At 32.7% G+C, this 25,558-nt stretch overlaps 3 protein-coding genes and 1 long non-coding RNA gene across 5 annotated transcripts; 1 reads left to right on the forward strand and 3 right to left on the reverse strand.

Annotated features, from left to right (window-relative positions):
* Positions 585–1,865, reverse strand: LOC104766119. Of its 2 annotated transcripts, XR_763961.2 has the most exons (3): positions 1,520–1,865; positions 1,225–1,363; positions 589–1,052 (listed from the first exon to the last, which is right to left on the reverse strand). It is a non-coding gene; the product is annotated as an uncharacterized LOC104766119 (long non-coding RNA). The 2 variants fall into 2 exon arrangements; XR_763960.2 differs by having other exon boundaries at positions 585–1,363; positions 1,520–1,864.
* On the reverse strand, positions 7,307–8,443 carry LOC104766120. The gene is made up of 4 exons (XM_010489939.2): positions 8,254–8,443; positions 8,027–8,121; positions 7,746–7,893; positions 7,307–7,634 (listed from the first exon to the last, which is right to left on the reverse strand). Exons 1-4 carry the CDS (start codon positions 8,400–8,402, stop codon positions 7,574–7,576), a joined length of 453 nt encoding a protein of 150 aa, XP_010488241.1. The 5' UTR covers positions 8,403–8,443; the 3' UTR covers positions 7,307–7,573.
* Positions 10,353–11,636, reverse strand: LOC104766121 (cysteine-rich and transmembrane domain-containing protein PCC1-like). The gene is made up of 3 exons (XM_010489941.2): positions 11,419–11,636; positions 11,184–11,325; positions 10,353–10,552 (listed from the first exon to the last, which is right to left on the reverse strand). The coding sequence occupies exons 1-3, from the start codon at positions 11,447–11,449 to the stop codon at positions 10,507–10,509; spliced, it is 219 nt and encodes a 72-aa protein (XP_010488243.1). The 5' UTR covers positions 11,450–11,636; the 3' UTR covers positions 10,353–10,506.
* Positions 21,285–25,357, forward strand: LOC104766122 (UDP-glycosyltransferase 82A1). Its single transcript, XM_010489942.2, has 3 exons — positions 21,285–21,855; positions 24,165–24,823; positions 24,980–25,357. Exons 1-3 carry the CDS (start codon positions 21,390–21,392, stop codon positions 25,241–25,243), a joined length of 1,389 nt encoding a protein of 462 aa, XP_010488244.1. The 5' UTR covers positions 21,285–21,389; the 3' UTR covers positions 25,244–25,357.

Below are 25,558 nucleotides of genomic sequence, written 5' to 3' on the forward strand. Positions count from 1 at the left end.
AACAGCCAATAAGGAGAGAGTGGAAGTGTACTTTTATATATATGATTGTTACACTAAATTTTATTGAAATTACAAATTTCTAGTTTTTTTTTTTTCAGTTTTTGGATAATTTGACATAAAAGAGAAACCTGCCATAATTTTATATAAAAATAATTATTATATTTATATGAAATATGAATACAAAATATCTATATTACAAAGTAAAAATACATAATTAAAAATAAGTTCAAACAACTTTTGTATTTAAACTTGTGAATTTTCCACACTGTTGGACCTTGAAACTTCTTTGATATCATTACGTAATCTGCTTCAACCTGCAACAAAATAACACAAACACACGAAAGATGCATTAATAATCTAAATCATCTTTAGGTTATTATTCTGTCAAAAACTATTTTTAAACATACAAAAATCTTTTGAAGCAATCTCCGAACATGGCAAGCACATCATACTTTTTGGTCAGAATTTTCTTTAAAAAATATTCATCGAATTTATCGTTTGACAGAGAAATTAAAAATATTTGTTATTTCTTTGTTTGGTCTTTCCGAGTTAAAAACTCAAATCGATGTGGTTTATGAAAAACATAAGTTAAGAGAGAGATAGAGACTTCATAATTAATGCGATAAACCGAGAAAATAAATTGTTAAACCGTATTTACATATTTTGCCCCAACCCCCAAATAAAACTTAAAGTTTACAAAACAACCCCGCAAAAACAAAAGCGTTAAGATTCCCCCTCTAACTCCGTCTGCCTAAACAAAAGTCATAACGGTGTACCAGCTGACTAAACCCGGTTTACTTCTCTAATTGTTCAAATTTTGGTTCAAGCCTGGTTCGATTGGACCTTGGAGGCTTATCGGTGGCGTATTGATCTTCAATGGAGATTCCTTTGTTGTCACTTCCAGATCTGAAGACGTCGTACTAGGGTTACAAAGTAAAAGGAACACAAGGAACATATAATAACATCAAAATCAGACATAAGTGAAGGAATGGTGTCATTCAATGGAATTAGTTGTACACATATGGTCTCTACCTTTGATCTCCTTCTTTGATCTGATTAACAAAATAATTAAACCTTAAAAATTGTACTTGTAATCAAAACCAACAACGACAACAACAACAACAACTTTGAAAAAAAAATTAGAAGACAAAGAAATTATCCGACACCACAATCAGTTAACAAAAATATATTACAATAAAACAAGATAATGGATCTATTTATCACCTTTTTTGAGTATCCTTCTAAGGACGAACATCTAACAAGGATCGTCATATCTGCTTGAGATGAAATACATCGTACCTGCTTTCTCCATATCCATTACTTTAGCCGCCAGTAACCTAAACGATATTGGTTTCTCAAATCCCTTTCAAAGAACACCAACAAAAACAAATAAATGACAGTTAAAAGAAATGCACAGATCGGGAGGAATCGGAGTAAGAAGACGAAGAAGAAACAGAGGAACATGAGGGTGCTCGCATCGACGATGTCGTTTCGAGCTAAGACAGATCTTCATCAGTACCTTGAGGATTTCTTCGGAGGAGAAGTATGGTTTCGAATTTGGGGAATTCCTTTCTCGGCGGCGAAGTTTTGTCCCATGACTGTGAGATTCACGAGACATCATATGCGAGAGCTTAAGGTTCTAACAAATATTGGTGTTGATGAGAGAAGGGAGCGAGAGTGGCTGATATATTTGAAGAGAGAAAAGAGAGGAAGAACACAAATCCAAAGAGAAAGGGGAATAAGAATGTTGAAGATTAGAGAGAAAATGGAAAAAAAATTAGGTTAGATCATATCCCAGATTTTAGTCTTTTTGTGATATTAATGTCTGCTCAGGCTGCGGTGGCTGAGAGATCACATAAAAAACTAGGTTTGACTTGCAGAGAAGTATATATATGGTTAAATTATCCGGTTAGGTTAAAATCAAGGAATCGGTATGCATTCAGTTAAGTTCAACTATCGGTTTGGTTAAATTATCGGTGAAATTAAAATAACATAATATTAATAGTTGATGACATTACAAAATCAACCACCAATAGTTTACAGAGAAGTCTACTTAAGCAAACTCTAAATCAAATAATTTTAACCTAATCAGTCTTTTCTTCATTAATTTGACTAGTTTATATTTTATTTCCTCCCTTAATATATAATATATATCCTCGAAATTAAAGAAAGAAAAGACAATATTGAACAATAAAAACAATTAACTCACGGACAACTTAAGTCTCAAGGGCAGACCTATCTTATTAGCCGATGAAAGCGAAACCGATGGTTGAGATGAAAGTGAGAAATGGACAGAAGCATGTTCAACCTCATAAATCCTACCGTCAACTTGCCACACAGGCCTACACATATCGCAAAAAGACGACCCTAATTGTCTCTCTCGAGTCATTTCTGTGAAGCAACATGCATGGTGAATCACATCCAAATGGTTTAATGCAAAGATGGCTTTCGTCACGTACATGACGTACACGTATATGACGTAATCTCGATTTTTTGTTCATGGATCTTTCTTTTAGTTAGCACCTCTTAAAGTACACTCGGTGTTTTTTTTTGTATTCCTTTAGACTCTTTTTTTTTTTGGACAAGTCCTTTCGACTCTTTGTAGATAACCTCTTTTGAATAAGAGTGAGAAGGGAGTACGTTTCCTTTTATTTGCTATGGTTCATATACATATCAAGGGAAATTTTTTTTGTTGAATATGACTCGAGAGAGAGGGTCGTTTGTATTTTTCAAGTTTAAGGTCAAGTTCTTTCTAAAAAGAGTAATTAATGCGATGGCAGACAGGGCTCTTTACCTCTTTCCTTACCAATTATGCTCATAAGTTAGTAATACTCCTAAGTTAGGAATTGTTTTCCTTAGTGCCAAATTGTCAACTCATCAATTTATTTTAACCAAAATCATTTCCATCCAATCCATTAAATCCATAAACCATTTCGACCCATTAATTCACTAAGACTCAAATTTCTAACTCAATAAGTTTATGGTTTGGATAGGATTGAATTGATCCATAAAAATAGACTCATTTTGACATCCCTAGATTCACTTAAATATATATATATATATACTAGAAAATTACCCACGCGATGCGTGAGTTATAAAATCAAATATTTTGTATGTAAAATAAAATTTCATTAAATTATATATGAAATGTTCATGATATTATTTATATATGCTTTGAAAAAAATTTAAATACATATATTTATAAGTTTATAATTATAAAGTGTGTTAAAAGAAGGACAATATTCACATATTGCATAAAAATAAGTTTTGGTTTTAAATTTAGCAAATCATTTCTAAATTCTAAAAATACTAAAATAGCATTTTGCTTTTAATCTTATACTCTAAATACTAAACCATATCTCTTAAAAATTATACCCTGAATGTAAAATATAAAATTCAAACTTAAAAAATATAGATAACCATTGGAAATGGTGTAAGCTTTTTACGACATAATGACAGATGGAGTAAGGGTTACAAGAAAATAGACATGAGGTATGATTGACAACTCAAACAATACCAATGCGATATAAAAGTAGTTTTGCTTTTGTACAGGTTAATCTACTATAATTTATACCACTTTTAATGATTGACATATGTCTATGACGAAAGTATTGAGGTTACAATTAAATATTTTACAATAGGTCTCTGTAAAGTTTTTCCGTGTAATGCGAAAGGATGTTGTAAAGTTTGGGAAGTGATTCCAAAGGGGCAATAAAGAAATACATGATCTTTTGATCATGTATATATGCATTACACGGTAAAATTAGGCTCAATCTTTTTATCAATATGCAAAGTAAATTTTTTTTTTGCAATGGGGATAAAGAACTTTTAAAAATGAAAAACAAAGCAAATTTACAAAACATAAACCTAGAAATATATTGTAGTTGTAGATTAGAGGACTTAAGAGGAGAAATCTAAGGGACTTACAACTATAATATTAAGAGTGAATGTTCAAAGTCAAAGAGATTGCGCTTTAGGACTCAAGCATTAGGCTCATCTTCATCACTTAAGACTTCCAACTATAGTTTGGAAGTTAAAAAAATCACATTACAAAACAATGCAAAAACTTTAAATTATGACTATCATAAAACATAATCTTTGAAAGAGGCTAATATATATTGACAAGGCTCTGATACCAAAAAAAAAAAAACATTGACATGGCTTTGTAAACGATTTCTTCAAATAGTCCTAGAGAAATTAATCTGTTTGTAACAACCCTTCCCGTTTTTTTTTATAGTATTAATTCACTAGTGGTCCCATACCCACTAACAACCTAGCAACAATCAACAACAGCGGATAACAAAAACAATTCCATTAAACCAATAAGAATTCCAACAATAACAATCCAATAACCAACAATGCAATAACCAAATTCCAACATCCTACAATGTTCTATCAACTCAACACTAGCAACCTAACAATAGCTAGACCACAATCAATCAAGTCTCTAGAACATCCTCCTCCTCATCGTCCTGATTCCACGATCACACTTTACCTTTACCTGCACCACAAACACAAATTGCAATGCATGAGTATTTTATAAACACTCAGTAAGGCAATCCTCCCATCTATTGGGCTATACACACAAGAAATAGAGACATCTCTAACCATCAATAAACAATCAACAATAACAAACCAGGACTCAGCATCGACCAACACCAACATGCATCGACCGACACCAGTTGGAGGTTGCGTCGACCGACGCAAGATCTGCATCGACCGATGCAAGACTAACTTGCATCGACCGATGCTCCCATTGCATTGACCGACGCATGCTCGACATAGCACGAAAACCCTAGATTTTACGCGCCGTCCTCGCATTTGCATCGACCGACGCACCAAGTGCATCGACCGATGCAATGCCGAGCATGGTTTTCCTCCAAAGCTTCTCGCTGGATCTTCGTTTATACAACTACAAAACTCAATCCCAAGCCACAAGAAAGCTTCCCAGCGTCCCAAAAAACAAACTAACAAGCCTAACCACACATAACAAACAAATCAGAGATATCTCCAGCTTAGATAAGCCATGGTCATGCACTTACCTTTGCCACAGAAGAAATCCGACCCAAACACAGGAAGAAAACGCTCCTAGGAAGTTCCTACCACGATCTAAGCCTCAGATCTCACAGGAAAACGCCACAAACTTCCAAGAATCTCCCAAAAACGCTTAAGAACTGATAAGACCTCTTTCCTCTCTGGTTTTTCTCCCCAAAACGGCTGAACTTGTCGAATGAGACAAAACACGACTTAAAGGTTTTCCCTAACCCAAGACGCAGCGTTTAACTTAACTCGTCCGCAGAAAACTTAACCTGCATCGACCAATGCACTATATGCATCGACCGATGCAATCCCCTAAACCGGGATTTCGGTTCGCAGATGTTACACTGTTAATCATCATACTGCAAGACATCATGCTTTTTCAAAAAAAACTTCATAAGAAAAAATATTTTTAAAAAATACCATGGGAAATGATGGGAAATGATGGGAAAAGAAAGATATATAGTGAGTGATTGTTTTCTTCATTATTAGCCATGTGAGCATTGGATCTTATATAATACACTAAACATTGTTTGAAGTTTGAAAGGAATTTCATTGACACATTATTCTGAGTAATCACATTCATGGCAATAAATACAGTTATAATGCATATTAATTGTAATTAATTTGGTCATATGCATCATTGCAACGTGAACAATTTGAACAAAAGAAAACGTCCACCCATAATGTCATAAATGTAATTGATTGAGAGAATTAATGTAATCTAAAGAAACTGAACAAATAAAATGTCCCAAATTAAAAAAAATATGTGTAGACAATTTAGTTTTAGATTAGCAATAATGTGTATTTTTATTTCATTAAAATTGAAAAAATAACACATGTTTAAAAAAATAGACGGGTGCCAAATGACAATTTCTCTCAACTCTATTTTATTATAGTTTAATATATATTAAATATTGACATGTGAAACCGATAAAAATAGTTAAGTAATAAAGTTTCGGTTGCGATAAAAAAATAAGTGACAAATTTATATATCGTAAAAACAAAATAGAATAAATATATTTTTGTAAAAACTATAGAGATTTTTGCTATGAAATAATACTAAATTTAAAAATCAAAAATAATTAAAGATTTGATAGACAAAGAGTAAAGAAATTTAAAGGAACATTAGTGAGGAATTTACAAATCGTATAAATTAAATTAGATGAAATATATTCTTGTAAAACGATTTTTTTTACCAAAGTAAAATATATTGATTCTTGCTATGAAATAATATTAATTAATACAATCCAAAAATAATTAAAGATTTGGTAGAGGAAGATAAATCTGAGTACTTATCTAATAAAATTAAACTATATAGATTTTGTAAAATAGATTAGATTTTCTTTAACAAAAGTAAACTATAGAGATTTTTGCTATGAAATAATACTAAATAAAAAAAACCAAAAATAATTAAAGATTTGGTAGACGAAGAGTAAAGAAATTTAAAGGAACATTAGTGAGGAATTTACAAATCGTATAAATTAAATTAGACAAAATATATTCTTGTAAAACGATTTTTTTGTTTTTACCAAAGTAAAATATATAGATTCTTGCTATGAAATAATATTAATTAATACCAACCAAAAATAATTAAAAATTTGGTAGAGGAAAATAAATCTGAGTGTTTATATAATAAATAATGTGATTTTTAACCAATTAGGTCATCAAAAAGGAATAAAGCAGATGATAGAATTGATGATGATGTGAGAAATGAGGGACAACCAACCATAAGTAAAACATTAATATCTTCTCAGATTATGTAGTTGATGCTACGAAATGATGTCAAGTTCGTAGAGGCAGAGAGGCGTGGACAAGAAAGAAATTATATTTAACTTTTTAATTAGTTATGTTGGCTAGGGAACGGGCCTATTTTTTGGTTTCTCTGCTCCATAGTTTTGAAATAAAATTGAAATAAGTGTATGTTTTGTTGGCTAGGGAATTGAGATGAATCTATTTACGTTTCTTTAACCCATAATTTTGAATTAAATTGAGAATGAGGACATGTGTCAGCTATATAAGAAGTCAGATGTATTATATAAGATATATATGATCACTTAGAAAAACTGTAAAGTGAAACACAGCCATCCTGATCACTATTTCTATCACTATCGTCAAAAAAAATTACTTCTTATAGTAATAGTTTGTATGAAATCGTTAATTCCGAAGTTAATGAGTCCCATGCAAGGGTCATTCAATGTTGATCGGAAGCAAAACCGTAAGAATTCACTATAACAGGGGAAGCCGTCTGACGTTGATGGAGCATTAGTTACGACTTATGACTAGGTTTTTTTCTTTTCTTTTTTTTCTTTGATTTATATAGAAACAAAATACACAAAGCAAATGGGATCATGGATCCCTTTCAAACAATGAAGCAAATCAATTTTAAAAAAAATGCAACGTGAGGATCCTTACATACGGATTAAATATATATATAAAACATATATCAATGGATCTTCCATTACGTGATGTTTTTTCTGGTTCGGTCAACGACTTCAGTCTCATCAGAAGTCTCATGCTCATGCTAAATTTAGTGTCACGATGAAAGTACTTTCTGTAAGACTTCAAGGCAACCACAGAGACATTTCTGACAGCATCTGCCAATAGTGTACACAGACATAGCATTAAAAAAAAAAAAAAAAAATTGAACGCCGCGTGAATATCTTGAAAATGATTAACGGATAATTAGAAAAGAAATAAATATGTACTCTAATTTTTCGTATGATTCATCGACGTCCTTGGACTTTGTCTCCACTGCTGCTGCCGGAGGATCACCCACCATGGCATCTCTAGTCGGATAACCAATTGGCGGCGGCGGTGTGTAGGGATCTGATGAAGCCTGTGAAGGTTTTTCCACTGTGCCCGGAAAGATTAATTAGTTATCTAATTGATGTGTATAGAATAATTTGTCCATGGTTATATTTATATGTGGCCAAAAAAGATTATATGTCCTCGGACATGATCATGACTTTAGAAAATAATGAGTTACCTGATAAGGAATTCTGCTCAGATTGATTCATTCTGATTTGAGGAGTTGAAGGAGCAATGAAGTGAGAATTATGAAGTGAAGTGAGTGTTGTGGTTCTAAATTTAAGGAAGTTGAATATTAAGATTTTTTTATACAAAAATATCCTCGAAATGAAAGAAAGAAAAGTCAATATTGAACAAAAAAAACATCTATCTCACGGACAACTGAAGTCTCAAGGGCAGACCTACCTTATTAGCCGAGGAAAGCGAAACCGATGGTTGAGATGAAAGTGAGAAATGGACAGAAGCATGTTCAACCTCATAAATCCTACCGTCAACTTGCCACACACAGGCCCACACATATCGCAAAAAAGACGATCTTGTCTCTCTGGAGTCATTTCTCTGAAGCAACATGCATGGTGAATCACATCCAAATGGTTGAATGGAGAGATGGCTTTCGTCACGTACATGACGTACACATATATGACGTAATCTCAATTATTTTGTTCATGGATCTGTCTTTTAGTTAGCACCTCTTAAAGTACACTCGGTGTTTTTTTTTTTGTATTCTTTTAGACTCTTTGTAAATAACCTCTTTTGAAAGAGAGTGAGAAGGGAGTACGTTTCCTTTTATTTACTATGGTTCTTATACATATCAAGGGGAATTTTTTTTGTTGAATATGACTCGAGAGAGAGGGTCGTTTGTATTTTTCAAGTTTAAGCTCAATTTCTTTCTAAAGAGAGTAATTAATGCGATGGCAGACAGGGCTCTTTCCTTACAAATTATGCTCATAAGTTAGTAATACTCCTAAGTTAGGAGTTGTTTTCCTTAGTGCCAAATTGGGTTAATTAAGTACTTAAGTAGATCTTGTAGTCTTGTAGAGGTCGATTTTACTATATATTATGGCCTGTAACATATGTGTACTACCAAAACTTTGGTTACTGAAGAGTAGATGTTGAGCGAAGAATAACAGAAAATTCATTTGTATATCTTGAATGATATTGCAGTTTTTTTTGGTTCATGTATTTTAATTTTTGCTTGTATTTTGTATTTTTTTTAGGTCCCTCTTTTAGACATTTGATATCGAAGAAAAGTATCAGACTCTCTAAAATTTCGGACTAAACTTCTTTGTATCTTATTTGAATATTATAGTATAAATTCATAGTAAAGAAAAACAAAATTGTGAGATTTAGAACACTACAAAGCCGATGCTTTTCCCAGGTTTACGTCTGTGTGTTTTAACCTCCCAAATAAGGTTTTTGACATCTTATTTGAATCTTATAAGTATACATATGTTCTAAATCATGCATGTATATATATCGAACGTAAAGTGTTAACATACAATAATTTTGATTTAGCCAATACTTTATTACTAGATACTTTTTAACCTCCCAAATAAAGGACACTTTCTTTGAAATTGAACTCAATGTTTGTGTAGAAACTGAGTTTCACACAATGAATTTGTTTAGATGGGGAAACAAATTCAATAAAGCTTTCTCTCAAAGAATCGGATTTAAACAAGAAATTTAAAAGAGGGATTTAATCACTTAAAGAACAAGGTAGGGTTTGCTCAAGAACAAAGATGAATTTAGGGCTTTTATATTAATTGTGGGATGATTTACAATGGGGGAAGATCCCTCTATTTATACTTTGCCTTAGATTACAAAATATATTCACTTTCATAACCGATTGCATCAGGATTGGGAAAGTTTCTCAATGCATGCTAGGTCGGCCGTCGTGCGATCTGGGAAGTCGGCCTTTCGCTTCGGAGATGGGCTTGTCGATACTATTGGGCCTTCATTCATAAACCGAATCCATCTCAAAGCCGAACTCCCAATTTAGATATCCAGTTTCATTGTTGGTTTAGACCGGTATGTTGGGGATGCCAATTTCCGCACCAACAGTTTGTCTAACTTCCACACTCGATCCATAAAAATAACATTTTATCATTCAGCTTATATTATCATGATTCATGAGTTACTATATATATAACAAAGTATCCCGTTGACATATCTCGTTTGATATATTCACATGAATAATTCACGCATGATTTGGAACATAACAAGTAGCATATATTGGGCTTTTCTATGGAATAAAGGGGAAATATTTTAATTTCCCACTAATTCTTAATTTGATTGGTCATGAAAGAAAGATAAGACATAGCCCACCTAGTTATTCTGTTTGGGTTACCCAGGCAATCACATCTACCAATTGCGTGAGGAACTGAAACACAACATTTCGTTACTAACTGATGATTCGATCATCGATGGATTTTTTCTTTTCTTTTTTTGGTTTAAACGATTTATTGGAGGTTTGATATAAAAAAACGTTCTATTCGACAAACCAATTCACTGCAATATATATAATCACTTAATATAAAACATAACAACCATCCACAGAATATATTCCATACAGAGAGTACGTAACATAACTAGCATCAAATTGTTTTTTATTACAGCAATAATAATTTTCATGAAAGCGTCAATTCCGAAGTCTGATCATCAAAAGCATGCGTCCAGGACACAACAGCAGCATATGGCAGCACAACTGCCAATAGACAAGCCCACATATATTAACTGTTAGTGCCAATTTTATGTAAGGGATATGGCTTTACAATATTTATAATAGTAACAATTCCTGAAAAAAAATACTTTAAATATAGAAGTTAAAAAAAAAATTAGCAACGTACGTAAAATTCCATAATATAAATTCTTTTAGTTGTTCAGTTGGAAAAACAAATTCTTAGCTTAGAACTCTGAAGTTGGATTAATTTTTTCTATTTGTCAATGAAGGGAAAAAATGTAAGTCTGAGGGTGAATTTAAAACCGAAACAAAATTTGCAAGAAAGAACTAGTTGTCAAAAAACACACACCAAATTTTAAAATTTATCCCAACTAAAATGTTGAAAAAAACAAATATTAACAATAAAATGTTGACCCGTTTCTCCAAGAACTTGATTTGACAGATTTTCATATTATACCAAAAAATCCATTTCGAACCAATAGTTCGAGTCGAATTAAAACAATCCATAAAAAAAAAACATATAGAAGAGAGTACGTAAAAATTGAAGAAAAATATTGTAACATGAAACCTATATCTTTCAAAAACATATACACAGTTAGAAGTTAGAACCATGATCTATATCTAAAGTACGTAAATATGAAAGAAAAAAATATACCATCCTTTCCAAAATCCATCGCCCTTAGACTTAGTCTCCACAGCGACGGCCGGAGGATCACCAACTATCGCATCTCTGGTCGGGTAACCAATCGGCGGTGTACTTGTGTACGCCCCCAACGAAGTTTGTGAAGGCTTTTCCACTGTGACCAAAAAAGATTTATTAAAATTATCATTCAAATGTTTAGAATATAATCGCAGCGAGTTTGATTTAAAAGAATAACTGAAAGAATTACCGGAAAAGTGATTCTGCTCGGACTGATTCATTTTGATTTAATGACAAGTGAGGAGCTGAGGATTATGAAGATGAGAGTGTTGTGGTTACGATTTAAAGAAGACGAATATTATGAAAGTTCTTTTATAAAAATAATTAGAGAGGTTTGGTGATGGATATATAGATAGAGGTTATGAAGATGCGGACGACAAAAGCAGGTATTGACTTCTTAGGATTATTGGAGTGGTTGGATTCAACTAAGTACGCTATATATGAAACTTTTATCATGGTACTTACTTTATAGAACCCCTTATGATAATTTAGTTTATATATATATATATATTATGATTTTTTTTTCAAAGTTTGAAGTATAATCCAAATAGTTAGTTTCGTTTAGGTCTGGACAAAATACCCGACCCGAAATATCCGTATTGGAACCGAACCGAAAAACTCCGGTTCGGATCGGGTTAGTTGGATCTTAATTGTAAATAATTTTGGGTATCGGGTATTATCCGATCCGAACCGATATCCAATTAGTACCCATGTATATCCGAACCTATGTTGTTTATCATTTCACATATGTAATCCTTATGTGTGTTTATCAGTTGAGATTGCATAGAAGAAGAAGAATTGTATTTATCAGTTCGTCTCCACTCTCCACCTGCGAAAGATTTGTTTTTTTATATAAATTATATAACCCTAATCCACAATTTGAATCTGGATTCTTTAAATTTTTTCGCTTCTTCTCCTGAATCTCCTCTTTCAGAGACGTTAAAAACTCATTCAAAGATAATCTCATTGCTTAGTGAATTTAGTTCATCAATTGACACTTATATTGTATATGGAGTTAACCACGAAAGTTTGATGCATTTAACCACGAGTGTTTGGTACTTTAGTTCATCGATTGATTCTTTAGACTATATATAGAATTAGTTTAGTTATTTTGGTATGATTTTTTAAGTTATAACTTCATGAAATTTGATATAGTTATTCAATTTATATATAAGGTATTTTAGCTATATATGGGTATTTTGGTTCTAAATGGGTAAAAAATACTTATACCGAACCGAATCCAAAACATATCAGATATATTTCGGTATTCCAAAAAAATATTCAAACCGACCCGAACCCGAAAAAATCCGAACCGAAATTTCTATAATACCTATATGATTCTATAAATTATAAACCCGAATTACCCGAAACCCAAATTACCCGAACCGAATCTGAACCGATACCCGAATGCCCACCACTAATTTCGTTTAATTATGATTATTTAATCTGTGGATATTTCTGATTGTATATCTTTTCTTTTCAGCATTATGATTGTGCATGCAAATAGCTACAATTTTATATGCTTGCATACGTATATATGAAATAAATAGTATAGTGTTATACTGTTATCATATTTTGAGTGAAAGATCAACGTAATGCAAAATATATGTACTTGATCTCCTGGCAAACATATGAGGGAGGGACCAACTCCTGGCAATTATATTGGTCGCTCAAGAGAGATAGACGTTATGAAAATGGTCTACTTATTTGGCTAGGTACTAGATTTTAAAGTTTTTTTCTTTCTATAAACTCTATTTGAGCCTTTTAAAAGAATGATGCACCAATTATAAAATAGTATTTTTACTTTTGAATATAATTTAATATTATTTTTAAAAAAATATATATGTACTTGATACTTTCATCAAATGTTAATAATTCTCTAAATAAAACAAATAATTCAATAGTTTATGTCTTTGACATCCAAATACACACGTTGTGTATGAACAATAAACATCTAACTCGTATATCATATTTTGTAATGGTCCTTAAAGTTACGCGTCAACTATTTGAATTTTCTTAGTACTGAAAAAAAAACAGTTTCACTTATAAGGTTAAGTTCTATTCACCATATTATTATAATCTTCAATGCTACATTGCTACTAGAGCTCAATTTCGATTTCGTAATATCATATATGATATATCATGGTTTTTAGGTGTTTTTAGCCATGATATAAGTATTATTTATAGAATCTTTTTGGTATTTTTAGAGTCTTTTGAGTCTTTATAAGATTTAGCATGGATAGAACCATAATGGAGCTAAATAGGAGGATTTGGAGCACAATCAAGCATTAAAACTAAGTTGTGAAGTTGGGAGACGAATTCAGAGGATGCATCGACCGATGCAGCAATAGTGTCGATCGATGCAGAGCCAAAACACAAATCGGAAGTTTTTCCACAAGTTTGTTTTGAAGATTTACAAAGCTGCCCCAAAGTTTTTCATATTTGTATCATTAGTCCCTGGACGTGTTTTAGGAATATAAATAGAATTTTTATGGTCATTGTTTAGACCTAAGCTTTATTTTTCTCTGCAACTTTTGAAAGAAGACCTTGAGAGATTTTAGAGAGTTTTTGGAGAGAAGAATCAAGACTCATTCTAGAGAATATTCAGAACTCATTCTACTTCTTTTAATCTTTTAATGCAATTTATTCAGAATATGATTTGTGTTTCATTGATCATGTCTGAGTAGATCTCTTGTTAGGTTTAGGGTTTTCAAAGGAATTCATGGATTGTTAGGTTATCAGATTGTTAGGTTAATATCTATAGAATTCTTTATCTAGATTGGTTTATTATGTATTCTAGAGTAGCGAGAGCAACCTAGAATCTGATCTTAGGTTAATTGATAGACATGAGAGTGTTATTAATTTCCTGAAATAATCTTAGATGAGCAAAATACCTATTTACAAAGATATTTGATTTAGGGATTTTGTAAACTTATCAAACCTGAATTTAATGCTAGTTTAATCATTAGGATTTGCAAAGAGATTTGGAATTCTAGTTTTTAGACTTAGATAATTTTTGCAGTGAGAGCTAGTTAATTTTACCTTTGTGATTTGAGTTCTAGAATTGTTCTAAATAAATCCTAACAATTATTTTAACTGATTTTTATGAATTTCCTGAGAATTTCCCTGAATTTATCTTCTCTTTTATTGAATTAACTCTTCTTTTTATTGCTTTTCTTGCTCTTTTGATTTTACTACAATTTATTTCTGTTTAGCTTAATTGAAAGATTAATAAATCTATTGTGTGATCTAGAGTCCTTATGGATATGATCCTTAAATACTACAATGATCTCTTAATTTGAGAGAGTAGCTCTAGGGTAAATTTGAGCATATTAATATATTAATTAGCATTCGTCATGGGTTGGTTGAGATATCATATATATACTACATATATATAGCTAAACTTTCTTATTAAGTTTTTTATGCTTTAAGTCCTCTAAATAATTGTGTATTAGAACTATATTAGTTACTAGTTAATTAGGATGGCGCAAACCATTTCTTTAAATAGTTTCTTTCTTTGTCGAGCAACCTCTTACCTCTCGAGTTGGCAGAGCCACTTGCCCAAGTGTTATCTTTTTTTTTTGTCTGAAGATTTCATTGATATTCCACCAAGAAAGAAATTACAAAGGCCGACAAGAATATCAATCCTTCCAGAGGATTAAGCCGGCGAGTACAAACTCACTCCCGAAAACTAAGACCAAAAGAGGTGAAAACAAAGGGGAAAAACCCGAGCATGTGAAATACACTACATCCAATCAATTATTTTCCGGATCAAGATCTAGAACTCCAAATTTAAGACAAACAAAACATAAACCTTTGATAAATTAAAACAAATCTAAGACAAGAAAACCACACAAACGGATAAAAATACAAGATTCTCCTTAACCACAAATTAAAACCGAAGTGTTATCAACTATATAAATCGTTTAAATCATATAGTAATCAAAGTGTATGTTTCAGTTTGATTTATTTGATAAGAAAATGATTTTATATTTTGAAATATAATATCAAAATTAATTATTATAATCTCAAATTTATCCAATAGTTTATTATGTTTTATATGCACGGTTTAAGTACCCTTAGCAACACCTAAATTCGTTTTAAGAGGGATAGATAACGCGTAGAAGTTTATATAGGATTGGACCACTGAAACACTATATTCGCATTTTCTTGACATTTTGGGTGCCGTGATAATTGATTTATATATATGTAACACTGGTTTCAAGTTTCTTTCCGTTCTATTAACTAAAGTGGTTCGAATCTATTCCAAAATTTATTATAAAAGAAGAAAATGTATTTAAACATACGCGTTACCCTTAGTTATTTATGGTGGATTTGAAAGTTGAAACATTATTCTGTGACTTTCTTGCTTCTCACTAATTATATGCCAATTATATATCCAAAATATCACATGATTTTTGTTTTATCTAAAAAATGTTTTCTGTTTGAATTATCTTTGGGGTCAATTTTCAGACACAGTATTCTGTTTACCAAAAGTAATATTCTTGCTTATTCACATGAAACCAAATCAATCAAAGAAAATACTCAAAAAAAAAAAATTACTACTTAATTTATCTCTCACCGTATTTTATTATCCCCTTTATAATAAAACGGAAATACACAACATTGTTTTGTAGACTATATAGTTTTAATAAGTTGGTTACAAATAAGTTATACATTAACGATAGATTAATTAGTTACAAATATGTTATACCGAAAATCTGAAAGAGAATATTCTAAAGAATCATATCATCTAACTTACCATATTAATTTTCTTTATTAAATTATTCATCAAATAAAATCTTTTGATATCTAACTTAACATATTAATTTGTTAATTATGATTATAATTCACCTCTCATTTTTATATATGAGTCTATTTTGTGAAACAAATAAATTATCATATTATTTATTATAATTAAAAATAGATTTATTTCCGAATATACCATAAGTTGAATTTTTAAAAACAAATATAAATTGTTCAATCTATAACATATTCAAGATTCAGTAATATTATTTTTAAAAATAATATCTATTGAATTATTATTTTTTTACTGAGTAACAGATCAAAATTTGAATATTTAAATTCAATTTCATAAGTTTTGTTGAATTTTATAATTTTATATAATATAATAAACTTTAAATAATTTATTTTGAAATATTTTTAATATATTGAAACTTGATATAAAAGTTAGAAACCGTAAACACTCTAAATTTATTTGTTATAGAAATGTCAATAATATGTCACTATAATATGAAAGAATTTCAAGAAACCAAGTATATTAAAACAAAAAGTATAACAATATATTAAATTACTCATAATATAATAACTCATTTTTAAAAAACCAAATTTATAAAATGTCTTATAATGACATTCAAGTCATGATGTAGATATACATTGTTGAAATAACTTCACATATATAACCTAATACAACATATTAAATTTTTATTTTTTTATACAAAATTTTGTATAAAATAAAATTTGTCTAGTGTTATAGCACGAGTACTTATCTAAAATCGTTAAAAATATAAAACTTACAAAATAAGTGTCTTTTTCAAGTCAATCATATTTAGCATGTGATTTTATTGCATAGTGTTTTTATTCAAATGTTTTCAAAAAAACAATCACATAAATTTTATTTTATATAAAAATTCTAATATAAATAAAAAGAATTTCAACTTGTGCTCTATCACGGTCTTAATCTAGTTAATGTACATAATGGGATACGTTTAAGTATCTTAAGACATCGATTATCGTATATAAAACTATACAATATGCACAATGATCCAAAAACAGAAATAAATGGGTAATTAAATAGATGGTAAATTTGTGCTAAAAATTAAACTTTTCTAACAGCCTGATTATAGTTTGGGAAATGTTAAACTTTTCCAACAAAAGACTAGTGGACGAAATATAGAGCTTTTTTACTAAGGACAAAATGTTATAAAAAATTCCCATGCGTAATGCCTTTCAAAACGTTCCAATCTCGGACTGTCTTTTAACACGTATTGGTTTGGCAATACTTACCTAACTCTTTGATTCGTTCATATGAAAATGAATTATATTCAGATACAAAGCATTAACGGATGGAAAACATAAGTTTTATTTTTAACATCTGCATATATACGCCAAACATTAGTTCACATATAATAATGGTTTTTATCTGTCGAATATACATATGAATCGAGATGGGTCGGTCTTTTAAAACATATGAAACCGCGTGGGGATCTTTAAAGATTTCAGGACTGCAAGTTGCAATAGTGATAACACTTGATCCCCTGTTGTAGATCTCCTTCTTCAACGGCGTTCGATCTCTTAATCCAGCGAATCAATTGTTAAACTTTGTATTTTTAACTAGTTTTAGCGTGAGTTTATTTGATATATTTTGATAAAAATTATATATGATTGATTACGATAATAAAATATTATCTCATAAAAAATTAAAATTAGTACTAAGGAAAAAAATTAAATTTCAGATACACAATTTTTTAAAATATAAAAATCATTTGTGTTATAAAATCAAATCTGATAAAAAAAAATCATAAATTTAACTTGACGTCCAGGCGAGGCAAATCAAACTGATGACCTCACATATCCTAAACCATTTTTTTTACCACCAGAAAAACGAAACAATTTTATAATCATGAATTTAACTCGTTTTCATTTTGAATATTTGAAAATAAGATATGTATCATAAAATAACATAGACACTTTAGGTTATGAAAATATATGAAAAATTATAAAATACATAAAGTTATATATAAAAGTTTAATAGTAAAAATAGAATGGATTAATTACTCAATAATTGTTTGAACCTTAACTTAAAACACAAATGACGAAAACCATTTATGTTGGCCTGTTTTGCATACTGGCCCAAAAGCTTTTTTCGTGTTAAGTCACATTTCCTCTCCTTGTAGCTGTTCTTCTACTACTACTTTCTTCTTCGTTAATCACGGATTCACGATGGTCTTGTCCATCTTCTTCTTATCAGTCTCTTCACCTTCTCAATTCTCATGGACTTCTCCTCTGTCAAACCTCTCGGCGGCTCACCTTCTCTGTCCTCAACGATCTCATCGTCTACTCCTCACCATTATAAATCCACCACGACACCTACCATTATTGTCGCCGCCATCTCAGGAATCTCCTCCATTACTGATTCGAGATCCGATGCATTCCTGGTGGGAATCAGTCCCCAAGAAACAATCTCGTATCGTCTCTCCTCTCCGGCGACTTCACTTCGGAAGACGGCCAAGTTACCCTTGCCTCATCTCTAGAGAATTCAAATCGACATGCACTGTAGTTAGCTTCTTCTCGCGCTGCTTACTCCTTTAACCCGATTTCTCTTTACAATCCAGCTTCAGGTTCTTGATCTGATCCGCTTTGTTGATGGCTATACAAAACTGACCTCTCTTTTGATCCACTGCTTCGTCTTGTCATCCTCTAGCATGCGTACAATATTTGGAGGCCTCTCTGATCCTTCAATTACAAAAAAAAACAAGGTAAATTGTCTTTCAGTAACTCTTCGAATTGAGTTCATTTTTAAAAGTTGTCATAAGATCTTCTTGTAATGGTTGTTATTAGTTAAAATAGCTCTGACTTAAGTAATAATATTCGGATTGTTGTATTGTTTGTATGTTCTATAAAAGATTTTACATTGAAGCTACACCTGAGAATCGACTTAATATTAGTTCTAATGCATGATTAGATGACTATAGACACACAATAATGTATAGATAGTATTCAGCAGTTACTCAATATCTATTCACATCCTTATTACCTTGCTTGCTATTAATAGCTGGAGGACTAAATTGCGTAGAGATTCCATGAGTTTGTCTTCGTTTAGTCGGATTACTGGATGAGCAAGCACAAAGCTAACATCCCTTGATTCTTGTAAAGATGTTAAGCTGGATTTGCAGCAGATCCTGCTTCATTATATCAACAAATGTGTGTTACTTTGATGATTACAATATAGATCAAATAACTTGGTAATGCCATAACTAACTATCACCTTATTTGTTGTTTAAGGAAGATCCCATTGTTTTCAGTTCCTTGTAATCGCTTTCTCTTGATCGATGGTGCTTCTCGACCATGTTTGGCAAGACCAGGTATGTTTGTAACATCCTTCAAAACCGTTCTTTTTGGCAAGTTTGATTCTGTAGTGGATCCTATAAGATACAAACAAATAAGAAAACAATAATTTAGTCCCTCCCATCTATGTTGTTCCTTGTACACTATCGACGATTTCACCTTTACTTTTCCAACTCGTTTTGAAAGGCTTGATGTTAGCGAGCTTTCTTCATCCACGATTAGCAGCCTTGGTGACAAAATTGGCTGATAGATCTAAAATATTGAGTATTAAGTTTGTTCATTGAAGTTTGTATTTATATGACTAATAGAGACGGTTTCGGGAAATGATAAATTCTAGAATATGCTTATTAGATATTAGTGATAAGATACGTTAATTATTTTCTCTACTAAAGATCAGGGATAGTTGCTAAAAATTAAAGAATACGAATATTTAGTTTTGATTTTAGAATGTAAGGTGTAGAAATCGGTATTGTTAAGATTGGCTGATCTTTATCAGATTAAATGACGAACAAAAATGGTAATTATTTAAAATGCTGCCGTTTATTATGTATGGTAAGTTGTCTAAAACTGTTTTGTATATAATCGCTGATTTTTTGAAATGTTTAAATTAGTAACAGAATTTATATGGTAGGTATTGAATATTATGCGTTTGGATTTGATTTCTCCTATAGGTTTAAGAAGAAGAGAGTGTTTGGATACACTTCTAATATATCTAAGATCCGAATAAGGTTATGGCCAAACACTTAGGATTCGCGTCCCATCTTCAAATATAATAACTTTGTTGCCCTTAAAAAAAAATTTCTATTCTTCCTTGCTTAATCCGTAGGGGCAATATACGAAATTTTTTCTAAAGTTTTTTTTTTCTGCTTTTGTACTCCCCAATTAATAGTATAGATTATGGTATACTAGTTCAAATCCTGAATGTGTACCCACATATCTCACATTATTCATATTGATATAAACATGTAACTGTAATTAGTTTAAGGGACCCTGAGCAGATTCAGTCTAGAATAGGATCCAACATAAAGAATTAGATCGTATATGTACGGCTAAGATTAGCTTTCGAGAGTACAGGGAGCGAAACCTACCACTAGGTTCAAAATATTTCAAGATTTCTTCTCCTTGTAGTATAGTGTTTTAAAATCTATACTGAAGTGTCTAAGAGTTTGTAATTCGTTATTAAGAAGATTAATAAATGGAAAGTAAACCCTAGCTAGAGGCAAAAAAATGTATTCGCCTCAATACATATCCGTTTCATTTTTATTATGTTTATAAGATTTTTCTAGGTTTTGCCCGAATTCAATTCAGACATGTATCACAAAGTTTTGTGTGTTTTAGTATAAATGTGAATACTATAAGCTAAACTTATTAGCGAGATCCGACTTATAGTTTGGAATCTTTTAATTTCGGATCGCTGGTACTAACATGTCCTCTACTAATTGCCTAACTAGTTTTCGAGGATTATTGACCCACGATCGAGTCATTGACTTCATGCGACTATTGACGTTTACTTAATGTTTTATATTCGATTTAGTGCATGATTAACATTTGATACAAGAAAATTTTCTTTTTAAAAGCAGCCACCGTATCGTATAACAGCAAATTACCAGCTCACATTATCAATGTGTGTGTGTGCGCATGTAGATATAGTAGATATGTGGTCCATTCTCAAAACTTTTTCGATAGGATATTCTTTATTTAATTATAGAATGAACACTGCACAAGTAACGGCTTAACAAATGTATTAGATAAATGAGAAAGCAGTTTCCTTACGATATTATTGTCATTGAATCCTCTTTTCTAAGTATGGACATGCATATTATATTCTAAAACTATGGGAATAAACCTTCATTTCGGAAAGTCATATATATATATATATATATATATATATTTACATATGCATGTACGGATTGGCAGAGTCGATCAATATAGCACATGCATGGTATGCATATAAAAAAATGATAATAGTCTCCTACCAATTCATCTTCCTTGTTATAATAACCCGAATTATAGCATAAGCAAACTATCAATAACCAAAACTCAAAAATATAGGAAGAGGAAAACAAAGACGATATGAAAGTAACACAAATGCCTAAGATATTATTTATCCCTTATCCGGCGCAAGGCCATGTCACTCCGATGCTCCACCTCGCATCGGCTTTCCTCAGCCGTGGATTCGCCCCTGTCGTTATGACTCCGGAGTCTATCCACCGTCGGATCTCAACTACTAACGAGGATCTTGGGATCACTTTTGTGGCCTTATATGACGGTCAAGATCGTCCGGACGCACCTCCCTCGGACTTCTTTTCGATAGAGAACTCGATGGAGAACATCATGCCGTCTCAGCTCGAACGGCTCCTACTAGAAGAAGATTTGGGTGTGGCTTGTGTTGTGGTTGATTTGTTGGCTTCATGGGCTGTAAGAGTGGCTGATCGGTGTGGAGTTCCGGTTGCCGGATTCTGGCCGGTTATGTTTGCTGCTTACCGTTTGATCCAAGCCATACCAGAGCTAGTACGGACAGGCTTAGTTTCCCGAAAAGGTAACTTGCATTATCTTAATACAATGGTTAAATAATTAGTCGTCAAACATTAGACATTGTAGTTAATACGTACGATCACAGTAAGTAATATTCACACATCACAGTTTACCTCATGTACTATACAAATAGCACATACTGTATATATAAAAACAATTTTGTACCCACAGAGACCCATCTATATAGACTACTACACGTGTCCGTATACAAAATTAAGTATGTGTAGATTTTTATTAAGAAAGTATATATGTATAGTTGATAAGTAAACAGACAATACATCTCTAATGATTGTTATTTGTTAATTCCAGATCAGTGGATCAGGCAATGTTTATCGAGCTAGTGGCATTGTGTCATGTTAATTATATGGACTTAAATTTTCATATCTAGTATTATATGTATACGGAAGTTTGGATATATAGAGCAATTTGGGCACACAGAAACAAAGCCAGGAATTATATTGGTAATCTATTAGGAGTTGCTTGGTAATGCCGAGATACAACATAGTGGCACAAGAAGTCGGGCGCGTGTTCTTAACTCGTGTGCGACTTTCCTCCTCCTTCAGCCGCTCTTGAAGACAGCTTAGATCCGCTTCGTATATTGCCTCTCCGGTCACCGGCGCTCCTCGCCGTGACCGTGAGAGGGCTCCCAAAGTTTCCTTTATGCAGCTGGCTTTTTTCCGGTAGGCGATCTGACGAGATTAGGTTTCAGAGTTTGATGGCGATTTTAACGGTGGCTCCGATTTGTGGAGAATTGGCCTCGGCTTGTCTCGAATCTTCTGTGAATCTTGGCGATTACTCCCTCCCGGTGCTCTCACCCCCTTCGGTTTGTTTGAGGACGGCAATCTGAGTTTGTGTGAGGCTCCTTAAGGTGTTTCTCGGAAGTTCTTCTTAAGCTCCATTAGCGATGGCGCTTCTGCTTGTCCCGTTTCAAGCAGCGGTAAGATTCTTCAGAGGCAAGTGGTGGGTAGTTTCTTGGTATTACAACCGTAGCTTCTCCGGCATGCGGCGGCTCTCCTCCTGTGGTGGCGTAAGAGATTAGTGCTCTCTTCCCCTCCGTGTTTGCCTTCTGTCTTCACTCTGTTCACCTTCTCTCCCGCCCCGTGATTAGTTGTCGTTTGTTTCCTTGGCTCATTGCGTACTCTGGTATGCTCGGAGTCTCTGTCTTGTGTGTTGTTGTTTTAGGTGTGGCTTTTAGTGCTGAGGTGTCAGCCACCGGTGACTCAGATCTTCTTTTTTGTTTATACCGGGGGCGTTTGGTCATAAATTGGTAGTCTTGTGTTGTGGTTTGTTGTTAGAGCCGGCTTCTCTAACTACTTGCAAGCTACCTAACATCAACTCCCCAGCCAAAGGTGTTTATCAGAAAAGGTGGACTGGTGTTCGTCCGAGACTTGTCTTGCTCTTGTAGGATTTTGTGAGTTTCGTCTAGGATGGAGATGAGGGCTACGCTTGACAATGGGTTTGGGTCTGCCCAACGTCGCTGCCCATACCATTTCCGTGCAAATCCATGGCATGTCGCACTTGTATCCTTGATGTTGCGTTTGAGTTTACTGCCCCTCGTGTCACTTTTGCCCAAGCCTTAGCTCAGCCGCAGCGGATTAGTGTTTTAGTGTGAAGCCTTGATGACTTTACTTGAAGTGTCTGTTTTTGTCCTGAGCACTTGGTGGTGTTAGTATGGCTCTTTGTGGTTAAGATGTTGCCAGGCTCTGAGCTACCGACTCCTAGAGGGACTCGCTAGAGTGAGCGAGCATTGCCTAACACATTAAGCTTGGCAATTCCGCAGCTCTTTGCTAAGCTCGGATTACCGGTGAAAGGACTACCATCTTGCTTTATGGGTGACTAGTGATCTTTATTGTTCTGTTTTCTTGTTGATTCTTTTTCTAGCTCACTATAGGGATTCTTCTTATCTTGTTCCAAATCGTCTTCTTTAACGAGAATTGATGATTCGGTTCAAGAATGTTGTATGCTTCCATGTTTTTTATTCGTTTTTTGGCATGGGACCATAAATTGGTTACCCTTAATTGTGTAATCTACATTTTCATTGTGAAATGAATATTTACATTCTTAGCAAAAAAAAAAAAAAAATCTATTAGGAGTTTAGGACCACGAGTCTAATTAGAACGATGAAGAACAATCATCACCAATATAGCATTTGATGAAGCTATTTGCCATACATAGGCTTGAGTTCCATTTGTCCAATCTAAATTAAAAAAAAAAATTGTTTCCTTAGTTATTTTTTTTTCTTTTTCTTTTGTCATATTCGTGTCACGTACAAAATTGTTTGCATATTAATTACAAAAACATTGGTGTGTATAGGTTGTCCTCGTCAACCAGAGACACCACTAGTCCTGCCGGAGCAACCACTCCTATCTGAAGAAGATCTACCATGGCTAATCGGAACTCCAAAGGCTCAAAAGAGACGATTCAAATTCTGGCAAAGAACCCTAGAAAGAACAAAAAGTCTCCGCTGGATCTTGGCAAACTCATTCAAAGACGAATATGATGGTTTCAACAAGCAAAAAACACCCTACAAGTTGTTTAAAGATTTCAACAAAGAAAACAATTGTCAAAATCCTCAAATCTTTCACGTTGGTCCTTTGCATTATTACCAAGCAGCACCAAGTAATATAGCTATGACCAAGACTAGTTTATGGGAAGAAGACATATCTTGTATTGGTTGGCTTCAAGAACAAAACCCGAACTCAGTCATTTATATCTCATTTGGAAGTTGGGTTTCTCCTATAGGAGAATCAAATATTAAAATGTTGGCATTGGCATTGGAAGCGTCGGGAAGACCTTTCCTTTGGGCGCTAAACCGAGTGTGGCAAGAAGGACTTCCACCAGGGTTCGTGCATAGAGTCACCATTGCCAAGAACCAAGGAAGGATCGTCTCATGGGCTCCGCAGCTTGAAGTACTTAGAAACGACTCTGTGGGGTGTTTTGTGACTCATTGTGGTTGGAACTCGACCATGGAGGTACACTATATTATCACTAGTAAAAATCTAACATGTATTATATAATTGTGGTACCTAGTCACTACTATATACATACTATATATTTGTTTTAAAAAAAAAAAACTATATATTTGACTTTAATTATTAATCATGATTCATTGCTTGTACAATATATAGGCCGTGGTAAGTTGTCGGAGGCTACTATGTTATCCGGTGGCCGGAGACCAGTTTGTGAACTGTAAATACATAGTGGACGTGTGGAAAATTGGAATGAGGATTAGCGGGTTTGGAGAGAAAGAGGTTGAAGATGGGCTAAGGAAAGTAATGGAGGATCAAGATATGGGTGAGAGATTGAAGAAGTTGAGAGATAAAGCAATGGGGAATGAAGCTCGTTTGTGTTCGGAAAGGAATTTTATACTTTTTAAAGAAGAGATAAAATAGACGAGCGAGGAGTTACGTAATGTTGATGTTATACACTTAACAAAAAAATAAGCTCGTACAATTGTTAAGTTGTACGTTCAAACAACTTGAATCAATGATGGATTGTTTCAACAATTTGGGGTTTTAAATGATTTAAATATTAATATGAAGCATTAGTGGACATATATATAAACCAATATATTTGACTCTAATGACCAAAAAACATATAAATTTTAAAATGGATAAAAAATTATTAGGAGAGCCATCAGATTAGTTGATGTGGTCTTTACATGGTGCACGCATGTCAATCATCTTTAAAGTTGAATGAATTAAAAG

This window comes from Camelina sativa, chromosome 19, assembly GCF_000633955.1.
Source record: "Camelina sativa cultivar DH55 chromosome 19, Cs, whole genome shotgun sequence".
Lineage (NCBI taxonomy): Eukaryota > Viridiplantae > Streptophyta > Magnoliopsida > Brassicales > Brassicaceae > Camelina > Camelina sativa.